At 38.7% G+C, this 17,647-nt stretch overlaps 1 protein-coding gene across 1 annotated transcript in view; it reads left to right on the top strand.

The window, feature by feature from the left end:
- itga4 (integrin alpha 4) overlaps positions 1 to 16,806 on the top strand; it is a 35,250-nt gene extending 18,444 nt beyond the window's left edge. The window contains 28 exon segments of the mRNA XM_055032321.1: positions 331 to 446; positions 977 to 1,077; positions 2,284 to 2,416; positions 2,982 to 3,049; positions 3,331 to 3,463; positions 5,754 to 5,839; positions 5,984 to 6,049; positions 6,122 to 6,262; positions 6,399 to 6,507; positions 8,420 to 8,514; positions 9,147 to 9,237; positions 9,329 to 9,374; positions 9,462 to 9,616; positions 9,821 to 9,975; positions 10,099 to 10,251; positions 10,914 to 10,990; positions 11,693 to 11,751; positions 11,754 to 11,830; positions 12,116 to 12,217; positions 12,865 to 12,941; positions 13,052 to 13,141; positions 13,266 to 13,353; positions 14,139 to 14,246; positions 14,379 to 14,504; positions 15,264 to 15,389; positions 15,994 to 16,089; positions 16,229 to 16,348; positions 16,473 to 16,806. Coding sequence (XP_054888296.1) covers positions 331 to 446; positions 977 to 1,077; positions 2,284 to 2,416; positions 2,982 to 3,049; positions 3,331 to 3,463; positions 5,754 to 5,839; positions 5,984 to 6,049; positions 6,122 to 6,262; positions 6,399 to 6,507; positions 8,420 to 8,514; positions 9,147 to 9,237; positions 9,329 to 9,374; positions 9,462 to 9,616; positions 9,821 to 9,975; positions 10,099 to 10,251; positions 10,914 to 10,990; positions 11,693 to 11,751; positions 11,754 to 11,830; positions 12,116 to 12,217; positions 12,865 to 12,941; positions 13,052 to 13,141; positions 13,266 to 13,353; positions 14,139 to 14,246; positions 14,379 to 14,504; positions 15,264 to 15,389; positions 15,994 to 16,089; positions 16,229 to 16,348; positions 16,473 to 16,571 — 2,893 coding nt within the window. The 3' untranslated portion in view covers positions 16,572 to 16,806.
- The last annotated feature ends 841 nt before the right edge of the window (positions 16,807 to 17,647 follow it).

The following is a 17,647-nucleotide window of genomic DNA, read 5'->3' as shown; positions in this document are numbered from 1 at the left end:
CTAATCTCTGTTCTTACGTTACTGAGCTGTCATTTGTCTTCTAATTGTCTTAACTGAATTTTATTTTGTCACTACAATCAGTATTTGTGAATCATATATATTGTAGCTGTGATTCAAACCAAACGTACTGCTGTTCCTATAGATGTTTGTTTGGCTAATGCAGTTTGTTAGAGGACCTCTCTGTGTGCTGCTGCTATCTGCATGCACATTAATTAGTCTGTTTTTGGCAATAAAGAAAAGCTCTTTGAAGCCTCATACACAGCTCACCATTCAGACAGAAAGAAAAAAAAAACACTAACCCTGTCTTCATTTTCTCCCCGTCTAACTCAGGCTGCTGGTCGGAGCTCCAGTGGCTAACTCCTCTCATCAGCTGACTCAATCTCCAGGAGCCGTTTTTGTCTGCAGCATTATGGATGAGAAGCGCAGATGCCATCGTCTTCATGCTGGTAAGAGTTTGTTTATGCTGTGTTTTTACAAACATCAATGAAACACATTTACTTGTGATTTGTGCACACGCCCGGATGTCATTTGGGATGGCAGAGTAATTGGTTGAAAATAGAAACACTTTTTATTCACAGATTCAAACGTTGTTATTATCAAGATATAGCATAAAACTATATTCTTCCCTTGACTTTTTGGTTTGTTGGATAAAATCCCATTGAACTTTGCAGTTGTATCTGACATAGTTTGACAAATACTTTTACAAAGCTCTGAATTCACATTTTAAGCCTCCTTTAAATCTATTCACAAAGGTAAAATATGTGTGAATGTCTATCAAACTGGAACATTAAAATGGTTTTATAGCTTTTATAGGGTACTGCAAAGATGCAGGTCATGAGTTAACAATACATTGAAGTATGCAAATACATTGACACTGACTTATTAACAACTAGAAGAGCCCATAAAAATCTGCATGTTCTGCCTAATTGAAAACAACATTCGCCTTGTGGAAGTGACCGTTTGTATGTGTGTGCAGACATTTTAAGTTGTGGGAAGACGTGTGAACCGGAGAGTGATCACCAGTGGCTCGGTGTTAGTTTGTCCAGACAACCCGGAGAAAATGGTGGACGTATCCTGGTAATGCACAATTCATTCTTTTATTGTGACTGTTTTTTTTGTTTGTTTTTTTTAACTTTTTCTCTGTTTATGAAGATGAAATAAAAAATGTTATTCCCAGTATGTTCCACGGCAGACAGAGGATGAAAGTCAAAAAAAGATATTAAGACCTTTCTTTATGTGCACTACTGATCTTCCAGCTATCACTGGCAGTCTTTCTCTCTCTCACCCTTTGACAGCCTGGATGAACTTTTCAACATATGGTAAAAAAATAGCTTCCTTTTAGATGGCTTCTTACATATCTGCGCTTTCACACGGATAATGAAACTATTGCCTTTAGTGACAACTTCCACACCAAAAGGTATATTTAGTTCTTCAATTATCATTTTTGCTCAATAAGTCTGAAAATAGGAATGACTTCAGTTACCAACTTCTCAGGACATCTCTACATATGATTTCTGCTCTTGATTTATTGATTGATAATTGTGTCTTCTGTTTACTTCTGTCCAAACCAACAAGACTTGAGACATTCTTTATCTGCTGCACTTCTTGTGTTCCTAGTTTTCTGCATCTCAGGAGGCGACCAAGGCATTTTCCAACACGTAAATAAAAACAATGTTGGCCAGCAGCTATCTTGCTTAGTTTGCTTCCTGTTAGCACGGGAACACTCAAACAGCACCAACGCCCAATGGAGAACGCTTCCAAAAACATTTCCACTGACATAAACACCCTCCAATAAACTATAGTTGTTCAAGTGGTCAATAGGAATGTCCTTTCAGAATAGTTTCCTTCTGATCCAGTACTTCTGAGGCTTTGACAAAAGCAGTTGCATCTTGGTGAAGATATTAACCATAGCATGAAGCAACTGCCCAACCAATAGCTAAATTTAAAACCATGAAGGCATTCATTGGTTGACAGATCAAGGACAACTTTCAGCCATGTGATCATTTCTGTTGCAAAATTAATAAAACTAAGTATATAACTGGACTGAAATAACACTAAGCTGCTGTCTATGTGGATGATAATAGCGTTCAAGATTTCACCATGACGGTGTCCTGTACAGCAGATTTATTGCTTAGGTTAGCGTTTTCTGTCGCAATATTTCGGAGAAACAACGCAAGAACAGGCTATGACCGTCTAAGTCTAATGTGTGACTCAGTAATAGTTCCTTGTCAGATGTTGTTTGTGAGTTTCACGTGTTATATGTGTGTATACGTGTATGTTCAGGCATGTGCTCACCGCTGGAAGAATGTGTATTACTCAAGGAAAGACGGCCAGAACAACAAGCTTCCTAATGGCGTCTGTTTTCGCTATGAGAGTGACCTGACATCCTACCAGCATTTTATCCCTTGCTACAAAGGTACACACACACGCACGCACGCACACACACACACACACACACACACACACACACACACACACACACACACACACACACACACACACACACACACACACTACACAAACACGCACACACGCCTACACACAAGTGTTTTGTCCACAGCTACATGATTAGGGTGTCATGGCGTTGTAAGGGTTCTTGACCTTGCTTCCTCATTGAGACAAAGTCTGAGGATGAAACTCAGCCGTGAAATCCTGTCGGATCAAGTATTTCCTTTTCTGCCTCAATTGTTTTTTTTTAAAGTGCCTCAGTGACTTGATGTTATGGTTCAAGATTAAGCAATCATAGTTATACCAAGAGATACAGCTGTATGTGTGTGTGTGTGTGTGTGTGTGTGTGTGTGTGTGTGTGTGTGTGTGTGTGTGTGTGTGTGTGTGTGTGTGTGTGTGTGTGTGTGTGTGTGTGTGTGTGTGTGTGTGTGTGTGAGAGAGAGTGGATATGTGAAAACAGCAGCTGTCCAGGAAAACATTTCGATATAATTTGCTCACCTTCACCTTTGACCGCTTCTGTCCATCACTCACAGACCACCAGAGGAAGTTCGGTGAGGATTACGGGTCATGTCAGGCGGGCATTTCCAATTTCTTGACACAGGTCAGTAATAGACAGGCAGTTCCTGAAATTATTTTTGTTCACTGACAGCATCAGAGAGAGTTGTTAAATGGATCTGGCTCTTCCTGTTCTTTTTGTTTTTGCTTTTATTCTCTGAAAATCTGAAATCTAAAAATTGCCCAATTCCAGTTACTGGCTTATTTCTTAGTACGTCTTTATTCATAATGGGTCGTAGTTTTAAAAATAAGAAGCCGATAGAAACAAAGTTTGTCGTTTTAGTTTCTATTGTTTGAACAATTCAACACAGGTCCGTTCTCTCTTAGGATCTGATCATCGTAGGAGCGCCAGGATCTTCTTACTGGACGGGCTCAGTTGTGGTCTACAACACCTCCAGCAATTCGATGTCGGTGTATCAGGATGACGAGGCAGGAGCTGTCAGCTATGGGAGCTACCTGGGTAACAATTGAGACTTATCCTGCACAATCAGCATAGACCATAAACTGCAAATGCGTTTTATTTAGTTAGATTTAGATACTCTGGTACACAGTATCTAAATTTGGATTTCTTCATATTTTTAAAGTGACACCCTGTTGTAAACACATTCAAATACCCTTTGCACGTTCTTCAGGTGTTTTTTCTGTATGCTTTCTTCGATTCTCTAAATTCTATCTCCATTATTTTTGATCCAAACATCTTCATCAGGAACCAGAACAAACCTCTCTATTGTCAGCTATATTTTATAAACCTCCAATTCTGCGGCGTAAATATGAACAAATGTATTTTAGCAAGCATAGTTCTTGTGTTTAAAAGCCATCTACGTTTACTGTTACTTCAGGATTCACTATAAGTTCTAAATACTGCTAAAGTGAGAGGACCTGCTGATCTGAAAGAGGATTTTGTCCACCTGTCTCTTATCTTTGTTTCTGTTAGCTACACCACGTTTCATTTGGCTTTTCAAACACACGTTTTAGATACAGCGAAAGTAGGGAGGGTTCAGTCTCCACACCACTCTCACACAGATGCTCCTTGTGTTTTTATCATCATGCTCAAAATATTCGTATTTGCGAGATACACCTAAGACCATGCATGTTAAATGCACATGTCTGGAAAATAGACATTTATGTTTGAATTTTTTCCGATTTCAAGTTGGACGCTAGATGTATCTATCAACTCTCACGAAGTATGCTGAGCAGGAAATCAGTCGAAAAGGTGTGATGTTTACATGACCTCAGAAGGAAATGAGTTTTAGCATGTTTATCCACTGATCTTGTTTCCCACACCCATAAACCTCTTCAGTTTGGTTAAAGGTTATTTTCAAAAGGTATTTCTAATCTCATGATATTGTGATTTACTGATTATGACTGTATGTCACTATACAGTTTTGGTGCTTTGTTATTGTAAACATGCAGTTGTTGATAGAATGTAAATTGTTTTAAGTTTGAGGGTCTTGCATATGTTGTAGTTTTTTTTTTTTTTTGGATACAATTATCAAAAAAAATATTATGTCCTGAATCTGTGCTGTGTGTTTTTATATACTTGAGTTTAGATTTAAACTACCAGGCGTATCAAACTCATTTTCATTTTGGGCCATATCAAAAATCTGAATGTTCTCAAAGGGCTGGTTGTGCCAAAACATAAAAATGTAAATAAGTAGCTGCTCCTCTGGGATTTTGTGTTCCAGTGTTCTTTTTTCCAATCCAGATGGCAGATTTTGTGGAAAATATTTAGAAATGTTCGTAAGGGACTTTGACAATATTTGTAGTGATGCATGACGTTAAATGTGACTCTATCAATCGCCATATCAGTTACAGCTTTAATGTTTTTGACCAATTTTGAGAAAAGTTGCAGTAAAATCAGAAAAAAAGGAAATTTGTTGAATTTCACAGATTTGTGAAAAACTGAAAGGACTCATTGATGTAATTTTGAGTCTAGAGGGTCACATAAAAAGCTACGTCGGGCCAGATTTCGCCCCCGGGCCTTGAGTTTGACACCTGTGCTTTACACAATAACAGTTTAGAATTGGCTGAGGGTGTACTTTCTTTTTATCATCTCTATTTTGTGAGTTTTAAAGTCACCTTGTCACAAATGTGTCATTCCCGTTGCCTTATCTGGTTATACATTTAAACCAAAGATACATCATGCGAAATGTCACATGCAGGTCTTTTACTCTGATCAAACAAACCTACACAACATTATTGATAAACACACAGAAGACAACTCAACAATTATATGCCCACTCTCTTAGAGTTTTAGTGTAGATTTAAATACAAGGGGAAATATATAATAATACGTCTTATAATGACTTAATTATCTAGTAAATGTTCAGTAAAGGCAGTATGGGTATTGGTGTGTGGGGTCTAACATTGTGGCTCCCAACATCAACCTCAACTCATCAAACTGTGGAAGGTGATGAAACCATTTTCTCCCTAAACAGGAAGTGGTTTGTGTGAGGGGGGTTTGGGGGGGCGATGTCAGCAGCAGTCGCAGCATTTGCACAAATACGTTTACTTCCTTTAAACAACAAAACCTAAGATGGTGGTGGAACTGAAGTGCCTATTAAAATTAAATGTTTGACTTAAATGTCAGCCAGGTGTTGAATCAGAGTAACTACTTCTGATACTTGTTGATATTCATTTCATTTAATATGTTTTATTCTCAGTTGCTATGAGTTAAAATATGGTGTCCAGTTCTTCTCCACAAACTGTAGTAGATATTGGTTTGCTAATAGTGCGTCCTGATGCTTCAGGTTACGCTGTTGGAGCCGGTCACTTCCAGACTCCCTCTTCCATAGATGTGGTGGGTGGAGCTCCACAGTACAATCAGAAGGGGAAGGTATGACCACAACACTTATTTACTTCATGTACTCAGCCCTAATGCAATCAATCAAATATCTGCTTTGTTTTTGTAACTGGTTGAGTTTCTTGAAGTTATCGCCTGCACCGACGGTTGAAGTCAGTTTGTGTTTGCACATTTCAGGCCTTCATCTTCTCAACAGAGAGCAGCAAAATGCTGACGGTGGTTTCAGAAGTTACTGGAAATGAAGTGAGCCTTTCTTTTCATCAGAAGTTGGAACAAATCACCACATTTTTGTCTAAAAGATGGGTCTCTTTCCAGCTGGGGTCGTATTTTGGCTCCAGTGTTTGTGCGGTGGACCTGAATGCTGATGGTTTGTCGGACCTGCTGGTTGGTGCTCCAATGGCAACTGGGACCTCCAGGGAAGAGGGCAGAGTTCATGTTTACATTAATGAGGGGGAGGTAGGAACATTCATCCATCCATAACTAGTAATATTTCTAGTGTGTTTCAAAATTGGTCTAAAAATATTGAGCAGTATGCAATGTGAGATGCAAAATTTTAAGGAATCAACCCTGAATATGCTGAATTCTCACAAAGGCGCAGCTGAGGGAGGTGGAGTTCAAGCTGACTGGCAGCGATGCTTATGCAGCACGGTTTGGACAGACCATTGCTGACCTTGGAGACCTGGACGATGACGGCTATCCAGGTAAGAACCACACCTGTACAGTTGAAAGAGGTTGTGACAGTGACAAATAATACTGTTGACTCTAATAATGCTGAAACAATTAATTATATCATGGCATTGTCATATTGAATAATGACGATAAATAATCGTCAGCTAATTTAGTAATCGATTTATTTCCAACTGGAGTATGCTAACTCTAAAATATGGCATTTTCTGGGAAAAAAGACATTTTCAGAGCAGTAATTTTAGATTTGGCATTATAGATTGGGGGAAAAAAATGATCCCAACTCTCAAAAGTTTTATCTTCACCTGGTTCAAATTCTGCAACAATTTTCTATTGAGTCCCTTTCACTATCCAATTATTAATTGACTAATTTAAAAAATAGTCACCAATTTAGCCCAATACTGTACTGATGTTAAGTCAATCATATAAGACTTAAGTATTTATTTAGCTGCTAATGTATCCTTTGCTGTGTTATTGCATTTTAAACAATAAATGTAATTGAATTATCTGTTTATTTGCAATTTTTACATTTCATTGTTGTATAAAATAAGCTTAAGTGGTAAAATGAAAAATCTGCAGAATGTGCCTTTTCTTTTATCTGATTATTTGACGAATTGTCAGAATAATTGATGACTAAAATAATGGCTAGTTGCAGCTCTAGTCCCTTTGTACTTCTACGTAAAAGCTCAAGTGAAGAAGCTGTGGGTGGATTTGTTTTGCTCCAGGGCACCTCAGCAGTTGTAAGTAGGAAGAGCTAAGAGCTGATTTTCTCCTTTCTGCTTAGATCTCCTGCCTCTCTGCCCCTTTATCAAATACCACCACCGTTGTTCAGTGGCATGCGGGGCTAAACAACCCAAGAGCCACAGCCGCCCCCCTCAGTGCCTGTTGTCACTTTCTGATAACAGAGCACCATCCTGCCTTTAACACATTCATCCTACACACACATATACAGCACAGCCCCCTCACCATCTGTGTGTGCGTGTGGGTGTGTGTGTGTGTGTGAGGGGTGGAGTGTGTTATTAAGTTCATTAAACTGTAATGACAAGCTGTTGCTGCTCTCTAAATGAACATGCCCTGTAATCTGTCACTGCGAGATAAAACGTTACATGTGAGTGCTTGTATTTCTCATATTGTGGAGACGTACACGTTTACTCACTAACATGTGGGGCCTGCTAGGAGCCAAGTATTTTGAGTGGGTTTAAAATTAGGCTGAAATTCATTTGAGTTGTAGTTAGGATTAGAGCTAAGTTGGTGTTTTCAGGAAATTAATGTGGTCCGTTAAGTTCAGCCAGTGTTTATTCTGGTGATTGAACAGTTGCTAAGTAAATATTTGCGTTTCCGTTTCAGTGTGCTTTTGGAAAAAAGAAAAGTTAAAGGCTTCTTTCAAAGAACTGAGGTTAAATATTAAATGATAAGATTGTTTTTCTTCCCACCATTTCAAGTTTCTGACATCTTGTCATGCTGCAACCACAAACTCCAAAGTATTTCAACCGGATTTCATATAGTACACTAACAATAAGAAGTGAATAATTGTGAAGTGGAAGGAAATAGAAACTTACTCTAAGAGACCAGCAGCTGTAATTTTGTCTAACAAGAAAATTAATACAGGTAAAAAATGTTTGTCATGTTTGTCTGCAACAAGCTTAACTTTAGCTGTAATGACGTTGAAAAATCAAGTACACAAAAAATACCACAGAATGGTTTACTTAAACAGTAATACAGTTTTTAAAAGCCATAATTTATGACTATTTTAAGAGGTAATGTTTTGGTAAAGTTCCCCAACATAACAATATACATTGCAAGGGAGAACATTTTTAAATAAAGAGCAACAGACATTGTTTTATGTGTGACAATAAAAAAGACGAACCAAAGACCGAAAGAAGAAGTCCTCACAGAAACAGTAAAACCAGCTGCTGTGTGTGGTTGTAGATGTGGCTGTTGGCGCTCCGCAGGAAGACGACCTCAAAGGCGCCGTTTACATCTACAATGGCAGGAAGGAGGGTATTTCACCAAAACCATCACAGGTACAAACATCAACACAGAGCCAGAGGCGCTTGCATAAAGGTGTTGCTGGCAGAGCTGTGCAGCTCAGTGTGAAAGCAGTTCAGAGTGGCCTACGTTGCAATGAGCAATTAATCAGCTGATTCCACGATCGAATGAAATGAGCTACATAATTTTCATTCCGAGGCATTTTTATATTTTTTTACATCATAATCCGTTTTGTATCTGGTTTTGGTTGAGTGTGTTTTTTATTTCCACTTTATTTACTGTTTTTGATTGGTGTCTTTTCTTTTATGAATGTAAAACGTCTTCTGCATGAAGTTCAAATGTATTTGTCTTCTGGAGGGTGACCTGCATTATCAGTATTTTACTTGAAAATGGTCTCAAAACGGCAATATTATTGTTTATCGCAATAATTTCTAGGACAATTTGTCACCCAGTAAACTTTGTTATTGTGTCAGGCCTAACTCTTACTAGTGAGATATTAACATTACTTATTTAGTCAATAAATAATCAATAAGATCTAACAAGATTTATTGTATATGATACTCAGACAGTTTTTCATTTTCTTTCTCGGTCACTCATGTATAAAGAAGTCATTTTAAGTTTCGTTGTGTATTATATGTATGACTTGATATCCACTCTGTGACCTCAGAGGATTACAGGGTCATCCCTGGGTCATGACCTGAAGATGTTTGGACAGTCGCTGAACTCTGGGATTGACATAGATGATAATGGCTACAATGGTAAAGGATCCCATGTGTTTATATCCGCCACATTGTCCTGTGCTGTTCTCACTGGATCGGCGCTTAATGTGGATAAACTGTGTCTCTGCAGACGTGGCAGTGGGAGCATTTCTTTCAGACTCAGCTGTGGTTCTCAGGTAAACTCCTAAAAATACTTTATGTTTGACCAAAACATTTTCTGATTATGGTGTGAAAAAGTTTTTTCTGGTTCTACCCACCCCTAGGACCCGTCCAGTGGTTCAAGTGAAAACTTCTCTGATTCTGCCTGAGCATATTGACCAGAGGGGGGCGCAATGCCAAGATCACAAGACTCAGACTGTCTGCTTCAACGTTACGATCTGCTTCAGTGTGTCGTTTAAACACCACAGAGGGGCAATAGGTACATTACAGAAATGAAGAGAATTGTGTAATATTTTAAGTCTCTAAAGTCCTGTGAAGATAAGTGATATTCCCACTTCCCGTTTTAAAATACAATATATTACAAAAATACAAAACTACTAGCTTCAATGTTCAAGAATTAAATCTTTAATAGTACATAACTTCACCAAATTTACGTGGAAATTTTTTCCTCTTTTCTCCTCAGACCTTCAGTATAATTTGACCTCCGACCTCCTCCATAAACCATCATTCCCTCATCGTTTCTACTTCCACGGTAACGGATCATCGAACAGCACGAGGGGTCATATGAAGGCACGACACGGCCATCCCAGCTGTGCAACACATGTGGCTTACCAAAGGGTAAAACTCTCAGACTCAAAAGCACAAAACAGTGAAACGTGCTGATTCCTGACTGGATCAGTAGTGAAGATGGTTAGTGTTTTTATTTCACCGCTGCATGTTTTTTTTTTTCCTCCTCCACAGAAAGACGTTAAAGACATCTATACTCCAGTTCAGTTTGAAGTTTCCTATGGCCTCAGTGAAAAGAGGAGCCACAAAACCCCATCCAGAAAATTAGCAGTCATAAAACCCATTCTGCAGCACAGCGCAGGACATCATAACACCATCACCAATCAGGTATCAATCAATCTGTGTCACACAAATGTTTCATGTGCAAAATAACAAAATATTACTTCATAATAGATTAAATTTTATACATAAGTTGAAATATTGCAAGTGTATTTTTTCAAATGTAGGTTCTTTGTGGTAAAATCAACAAAGTATTAACATGGACTTTGTTCCGTTCCCATGGATTTTGTTCTGTGCCTGTAAGAGGCTTTTCAAAATAAAAGCCTCTTATAGATTAGCATTTCCTTTCTTTTCTAAGAAATAAAATATATAACAACAATAATATTAAAATCTAAATACTAAATACTACTTTGAATAACCCAGCTCATTAGATAAATGGATTTAAAGGGAAGAAAAGAGCTGCTTTAAAGTCAGATACCTAACAGCGAACCCTGCTGCTAATCCAGATGTGTTTACAGCTGCAGCGCCTGCAGCACATTAGCTGACATCCGGCTCCTGTGTTTCACAAAAACAGAGCAGAAAAACAGTTAAGGAAGAGGAATTCACAGCTGGAGTGAGTCATGAGATCATTATTATTAATCATCTGTAACTTCAGGGTCAGAAGTCAGGGGTCACAGGAGCTGTTTGTAAGATCATCAGTGACTTCTGCTTTCATTCATTGTTACTGGTGTCATTAACAGTATGCTTCTCTCTCTCTTTCTCTCCGTCAGACTCGGTTTGCTCGCTCCTGCTCTATTGTGAACTGCTCGACCAACATGCAGCTGTCAAGTGAACTCGTGCTGCCGCAGTAAGAACATGAGCTCACACACACCAAACAGGCACAAGTACTCTGTGTAATTCAGAAAGAAAGATATAAAGGAGGAAACTAAAACCAAAAGTGACAGCGCAGTTGAAAACACCTCACAAGTCACCGCAGGTAGCTGTGCTTCAAGTCAGACTTCAAAAGATGAGCTCTTCCTCTCTGCAATAATAATAATAAAAAAAAAACATGGACGTTTTTCCCCTGTAAACACATGATGAGAATTAGTTGCAGGCAAACGGAGAACAAACCTGCTCTGTCTTTAGAGTTCACTGCCTGCTCTGAACTCTAAAAGCTGCCAGCATGTTAATCTGCATATTTAAACACCTCTTATTCTCTCCGTTCATTATCTCAAGTTATATCTGGATGGAGATGAGTTGATACTTCTCAGCTGCACTGAGTTCTGCAACGCTGAGCTAATTAAATGTACATATATTCTACATTGCGAAAAGGTGATTATAGTGGTGTTTATCAGCAGATTAAGAGATGGAGGGAGGAAGCAGCACAGTGGAAGAGAGATTCAAGATAACAAGACCATCCACATTCAGTTAGGGGATTCACCACAGGCTGATTTAATACAGATGATGAAAATAAGATTACATGTTGAAGAATTAAGTCTTCACACAGGAAGTGCATGTAATCTATAAGTGGAACTCCAACATTGTTGTTGATCTTGTTGCTTGTCTGCAGACAGCAGAAGTTCTTTGCGCTCGGTTCGGGACAAATCGTCCTGAAAACCTCCTTGATGAACTTGGAGATGATGCCTTCCTGCCTCGAGTGACACTGAGATTCCCAAACAACATCCACTACATCAAAGTGCTGCATAATGTGAGTTCACGTGATACAGAGAGAGGAAGAAACCATCGTTTGGTTTCACTAATTAAAGTCGCAGTTCTGGCTAATTTTTGATGTTTCCACTTTGGAAGATTTAACCTCTCATGTGGAAGAAAGCAAAAGTAATTGCTGATCTGGATACAGGCTCATTACATTTTGTAAATCCCCACTTTAGTATGCTTCACACCAAATGAAAAACCAAATATCTTAGCTTTAACCCTGGAGATAAGTTCTTAGACCTAGATATCCTCTGAAATCTACTTGTTTTCATATGAGCAGCAGGGCAACGTGATCAGTTGTGATGTAACTGAGGAAGTGAACGCTACAGACGTGAGGGTGGACTGCAGAATCACCAGCCTCGTCCTCCCAGCCCTCTCTCAGGTAATCGCACTGTTACTCATAACAACACCTTGGTTTATCAATTTCACAACAGCTGCTCTCCCCTTGCAAAAGTATTCATAATCGTTTGAGTTTTTAACACTTTGGCCACAAACATGTCAGAAAACCACCAGGAATCCTTGTTAGTCACATGTGGAAGAAGATGCTCAGGACAGATTGGAATGAAATGTAATCAAAGCTTTCACTCATGGAGTGTGAATACAAATACATACATAGATACAAATTTATTTGTTTTAAAAAAATAAATCAATGTAACATTTCCTTCCAATTCACAATGGTGGAATATTATGTGCTAAGCTGGTACCAATGATCCCCAATATTGCAGCCAAATCTTTAAAAATGATGATGCTTTATGTTATTAAAGCTAAAGTTTAATCAGTAATACTTTTATAACAAATTTATGTCAGATCATGATTTCTTGGTTAATGTCAAGTTGTCATAACAAGGCATTTTGAATAATGTTAACTTTGTATTAAAAGTGTCATGATATATCGAATGACACTTTATGACAACAGTCATAAATATTTATGAAGACTTGCTCATGTTCATGACATGTTATTACATGTTTATGCCGTGACAGTCTTATTCACACCCTGTCAAATAAAATGTTACCCCCTCTTTTCTCGCAGATGAATATCAGTTTTCTGTTGGATGTCAGTCAGAACAGCACACCTGGCAACATTCACATTAACATCAACACCAGCAGGTAGTGACCTCACCGTCGCCCCTGATGTCATCACTGAAGCTTAGCTTTAAAGCAGTGACCCTACAGATAAAAGCCATTAAAAGAAAAGTGATTATTGTGTCCATTTGCAGTGACAATTACGAGATGGAAGAGTTTCTCCGAGATAACAGCATGACGCTTATTCTTCCTCTGAAACATGGAGTTGGTATCAACATCCACGGGTCAGTCAAATTTAGACACATTACAGCTGAAATAAAAGGAGGGAGATGAACATATACAAAATTGTAGGTAGAAAAACATTAGAGATGCTTCATAACCAGCTGAATGTCCTTCTTGTGTTTACAGTTTTGTGACTCCAGCGTCTTTTGTGTTTGGCGATGAAGACTTGATTCCAGCTGATTGCTACCCTGAAAAATTCAACTACACATTTAAGGTAGGTTCAGGTGTTTCTTGAAGTGTGTTCAGTAGCTACAGGTGAAATAGTATCAAAAATGTTCCTCCTATTTTGCTAATTTATTTTGTATTTATTTCAGTTAGCTTTGATGACTCTGGCTTACAGCTAATGGCAACAGAAAATTCAACTTCTCCAAAGATCAGTTGTTACATTTGACCATTAAAAAACAAATTTTAAAGCGAAAAGCTAACGTTGTTTTCTATGCAGTTATAGAACGTTGACTTTATCCAAGCTGTTGCATTTTTTGTGTAAAGTCGTTATTAAACCAGGGACAAGATAGAAGTGATTTCAGGAAAAAAGAGTACTGGCAAATTACTTTTCTTTTTTCTATTTATTTCCATCACAAATAATGTTAAAATTGTCTGAGAAATTAGCTTATTTATTTTGCCTTTACTGTGAAGACACAGCACCTGAGGACAAAAATATTTGTCATAAGATGTTGGGAATTCACACCTGTTTGGTAATTTACAAATATAACAAGCACACAGCAAATATAGCGAGATGAGATGGTGATTCAGCAACACTGGAGTTTGTTTACTGCAGTGTTGCATGCAGAACCATGTCTTTAGATCAAGTCATTATTAAACCACAAACCATGATCCTCTTTGGTATGTCATCTCATACTGACTGAAAACAAAAAACTGCCAATCTGTAAAGCTGCTGAAAAATAAATAACATTTTTATTTTATATTCTACTAGATCTTTGAAATCCTTTACACCGAACTTGAATCTTTTGGTTTCTCTGTTATTTTGTTTTCATGCAGGTGTTAAACTCTGGACCCAGCAAGGCGTTAAACACAGTGGTTCAGATTGCATTGCCAAAAATCCTGGCACCGTACCCACACAGACTGCTGCAGTTCATCGACTGGAAGGTAAAAATAGAGTCCAAGTTTCTATCACTCCAAATGCCGATTAGGAGTGATAGCTGCACATAGCGGTAGCTCTAGACACTAGATGTTGGAAAGGATCTTTCATATTAATGCCATTTTTTTCTCTTTCTGTAGTCATCACATGGTTCGTGCTCAATAAGTGATAAAACGATTTCAGTCACTGAGGACTGCAACGTTCCCCAAGCTTCATTCATCAAACAGATCGTTTTCTTCTTCTCTCCTACCAAAACCCGCACAATGGTAAGACGATCTTTTCTTCTCAGAAGTATATGACTCAGGATTACGTAGCAGTTCATCAGACGAACAGAGGCAGCAAAGGTTACATGACTGTTTAAATTCTGAAGTCACAGTTGCACCAAAGAAAATGTCAGGCCGTAAATAAAGTAGGATTAGAAATGCATCAGTCAGAATTTGAGACGTTTGGCTTTGAGCTTCTTATCTACTGATTTCAGGTGATTCAATATCGTTTTAGCAGCTATAATATGTTATTACATTTTGTGTCTTTTTCAAATCAGAGTTTAGACCACGTTCCCTGTATTAAAAACTGGAAATCATTTTGTGACCATCAGTTCACACAAAAAATGAATAAATTGTAAAACAAAACAGAATATTTCTATATTTTTATGAACTAAAGTTTTACTGACATATTTCTGTATTTTTCTCTCTTGTAGCCTGAATGAACCACAGACATGTTACAAAATACAGGTTCCTCTTAACCTTTTGCGCCTCCCCTTGCATCTATTTTAAACGTTTCACTAATAATGAGAACGTTGAGTCTTCCCCCAGTTTCAGCACAAACAGTGAAAGGTGTTTGTTGTCAGCTCAACAAAGCACAGGCTAGGTATGATGCATTCACTGGTCAGGAAAAGATCAGATTTTTGATTTCTGAGCAGCAGGTGGCCAGTGAGGTGAGATGTAGTTGTGATGTACTGCTCCCCTATCCAGATGACAAACTGCCTTTCATTGGTTCAACTATTTCACATGTGTGTGTTTGTGTAGTTCTGTGGCCGCGTCGACAATCTGTGTGAGCAGCTGGTGTGTCATCTTGGTAACATGGATGCGGGCAGAGATGCTACCATCCAGCTGGAGATCAGCCTGAATCCTGCTGTGCTGCTGCAAGCACCGGTAACCAGCCCACATGATCTTACTCAATAAGTTGAATGTTTCTTTTTGTTTTATGAAGGAATTGCAGACCAGTTGCTTATTGCAGCACCAGACCAACATGTTGTTCAACTGATGTTCATTAATTTAGGAATTTTTTAACCCAATTGTGCCTTCAGTCCTTTAAACATGAAACATAAATTGCATTAAAAAGTGTTAGTTTGTGAACATAATTATTGCATACACTGCAAAAACACAAAATCTCACAAAGTATTTTTAGTCCAGTTTCGAGTGCAAATTTATAAGTGCACTTGAAATAAATCAAAACTTACTTACATGTAATGGAAGATATACAGGCTTGTTTTAAGTTAATAAATTCTTAATATTGCTGAAAATGGACCACTTATAAGTGCAATAATCTACTTTATCATTAAAAATAAGGAATTATTAACTTCAAACAAGCTGCTGAAATTAGATTTGTCTTATTTCAAGTGGACTAAGACATTTGCTCTAGTGTTTACAGATTTAATGGTTTTGCTGCGTATCTGCAAAAATTGGACTAAACTGCTTTGATCAGTTTCAGCAGGCTGCTCTCCTTGTTACAAATAAACGCTGCTTCCTGTCTCAGGGCCGTCATCATGTTATGATGTTGGAGAGCACAGCGACCGTGTTGTCGCCCAGAGAAGATGCTCACACTGTCCTAATCAAGGATCAACCTGCACTGGTAAAATACCCGAAAACAGGAAACCCAAGTCTAATGCTAAATACTATAAACAAGGCTTTGTTAAGCTCCTGTGTTTTTTCCCAAATCCTTAAGGGCATTTCAACAGATCTGGTTGTTAAAAAGTGTTAATAATTTCCAGGTGGTGGTGGAAGCTGTTTTTACCCAGAAACCCTCAGCGGCTGTGAAGATTTTCATCATCGCCGTCAGTTTAATTGTAGGACTGGTCATCTTGACCGCTCTCATCTGGTGTTTGTGGAAGGTAACTAGCTCATTTTAAACACCCAGTATTGATTTTTAATACTGTTATTTTAGTACAAAATCTCTTGAATTTTTGCGTAACAAAGTAAAAATTAATAGGGACCGTTTGATTGTCTGATTTACAGTGTGGCTTCTTCAAGAGGAACTTCAACAAGCAGGAGGAGTTAAATAGAGACAGCTGGGACTATGTTCCCAAACTCAACAAGAGGGAGAGCTCTACTTAAACTCATCTGCTGCCTCTCGCTGTGACGTCGGGGCATCAGGAGTGGGCAGAGTTCACAACAAAGCTGTGCAGAGACTTTGCAGCAATGACGGATGAACTGATCAACCAAATGTGCCTTCACAAAGGAGAGACTGGCCTTGAAGAAGACCACAGCACTGGATGGATGGATGGATGGATGGATGGATGGATGGATGGATGGATGGATGGATGGATGGATGGATGGATGGATGGATGGATGGATGGATGGATGGATGGATGGATGGATGGATGGATGGATGGATGGATGGATGGATGGATGGATGGATGGATGGATGGATGGATGGATGGATGGATGGATGGATGGATGGATGGATGGATGGATGGATGGATGGATGGATGGATGGATGGATGGATGGATGGATGGATGGATGGATGGATGGATAAAAGAGCTTCCTGTGTTGTGAACGGACACTGAAGAAGAACCAAACCAAGTGACTTTCTGATGATCTCAGGGGATTGGAAACCTTGCTTCTGATTGGTTCATACCTTTGGAATAAATACCTTAATTTTGTTTACCTGCTGATCAGCAGAAACGGAGCACGAGACTCACTGGTTGCGTTGCGTCATCCAACAGCTGCAGTCGACACTGGACTGCAGCGGGCTGCAGGAGTGTGCAGGAAAAGGGAAGCAATACAAATTGTGTGTTCTGAAAGCAGGACACAGATACAAAAAAATGCTGGGAAATAGGATACAATGCTGCTTCTTCTTCTTTTTTTATTTTTCAATTTTCCCTTTTGTCACTTTTGTCTTCCTTTGGCAGAATTTTGTGGCACATCTAGATAACAAATGAAGTAAATCCACATATTTTCATTGTTCACCAAGAAAAAAAGTTGTCTTGGCAGCGCCGGCAACTAACCAAATAAAGCGTCCTGTCTCTCAGATGTGTTGGGGGGAAATCAGCATTTAAGAAAATACTTGTGGGCCTTTTGCTACCTGCGAGGATAAACTCACAGGTAGCAAGAATGAAACAGATGCAGGTATTTTGAAAGATGGTGCTAAGAGATCACAGGGGCACAATGTCTTATGAAGCCTTTATTA

Source organism: Poeciliopsis prolifica, unplaced genomic scaffold (genome assembly GCF_027474105.1).
Source record: "Poeciliopsis prolifica strain line A6 unplaced genomic scaffold, Auburn_PproV2 SCAFFOLD007, whole genome shotgun sequence".
Lineage (NCBI taxonomy): Eukaryota > Metazoa > Chordata > Actinopteri > Cyprinodontiformes > Poeciliidae > Poeciliopsis > Poeciliopsis prolifica.
The sequence above is the reverse complement of the archived record's forward strand: the minus strand, read 5'-3'. Positions and strand labels throughout refer to the sequence as shown.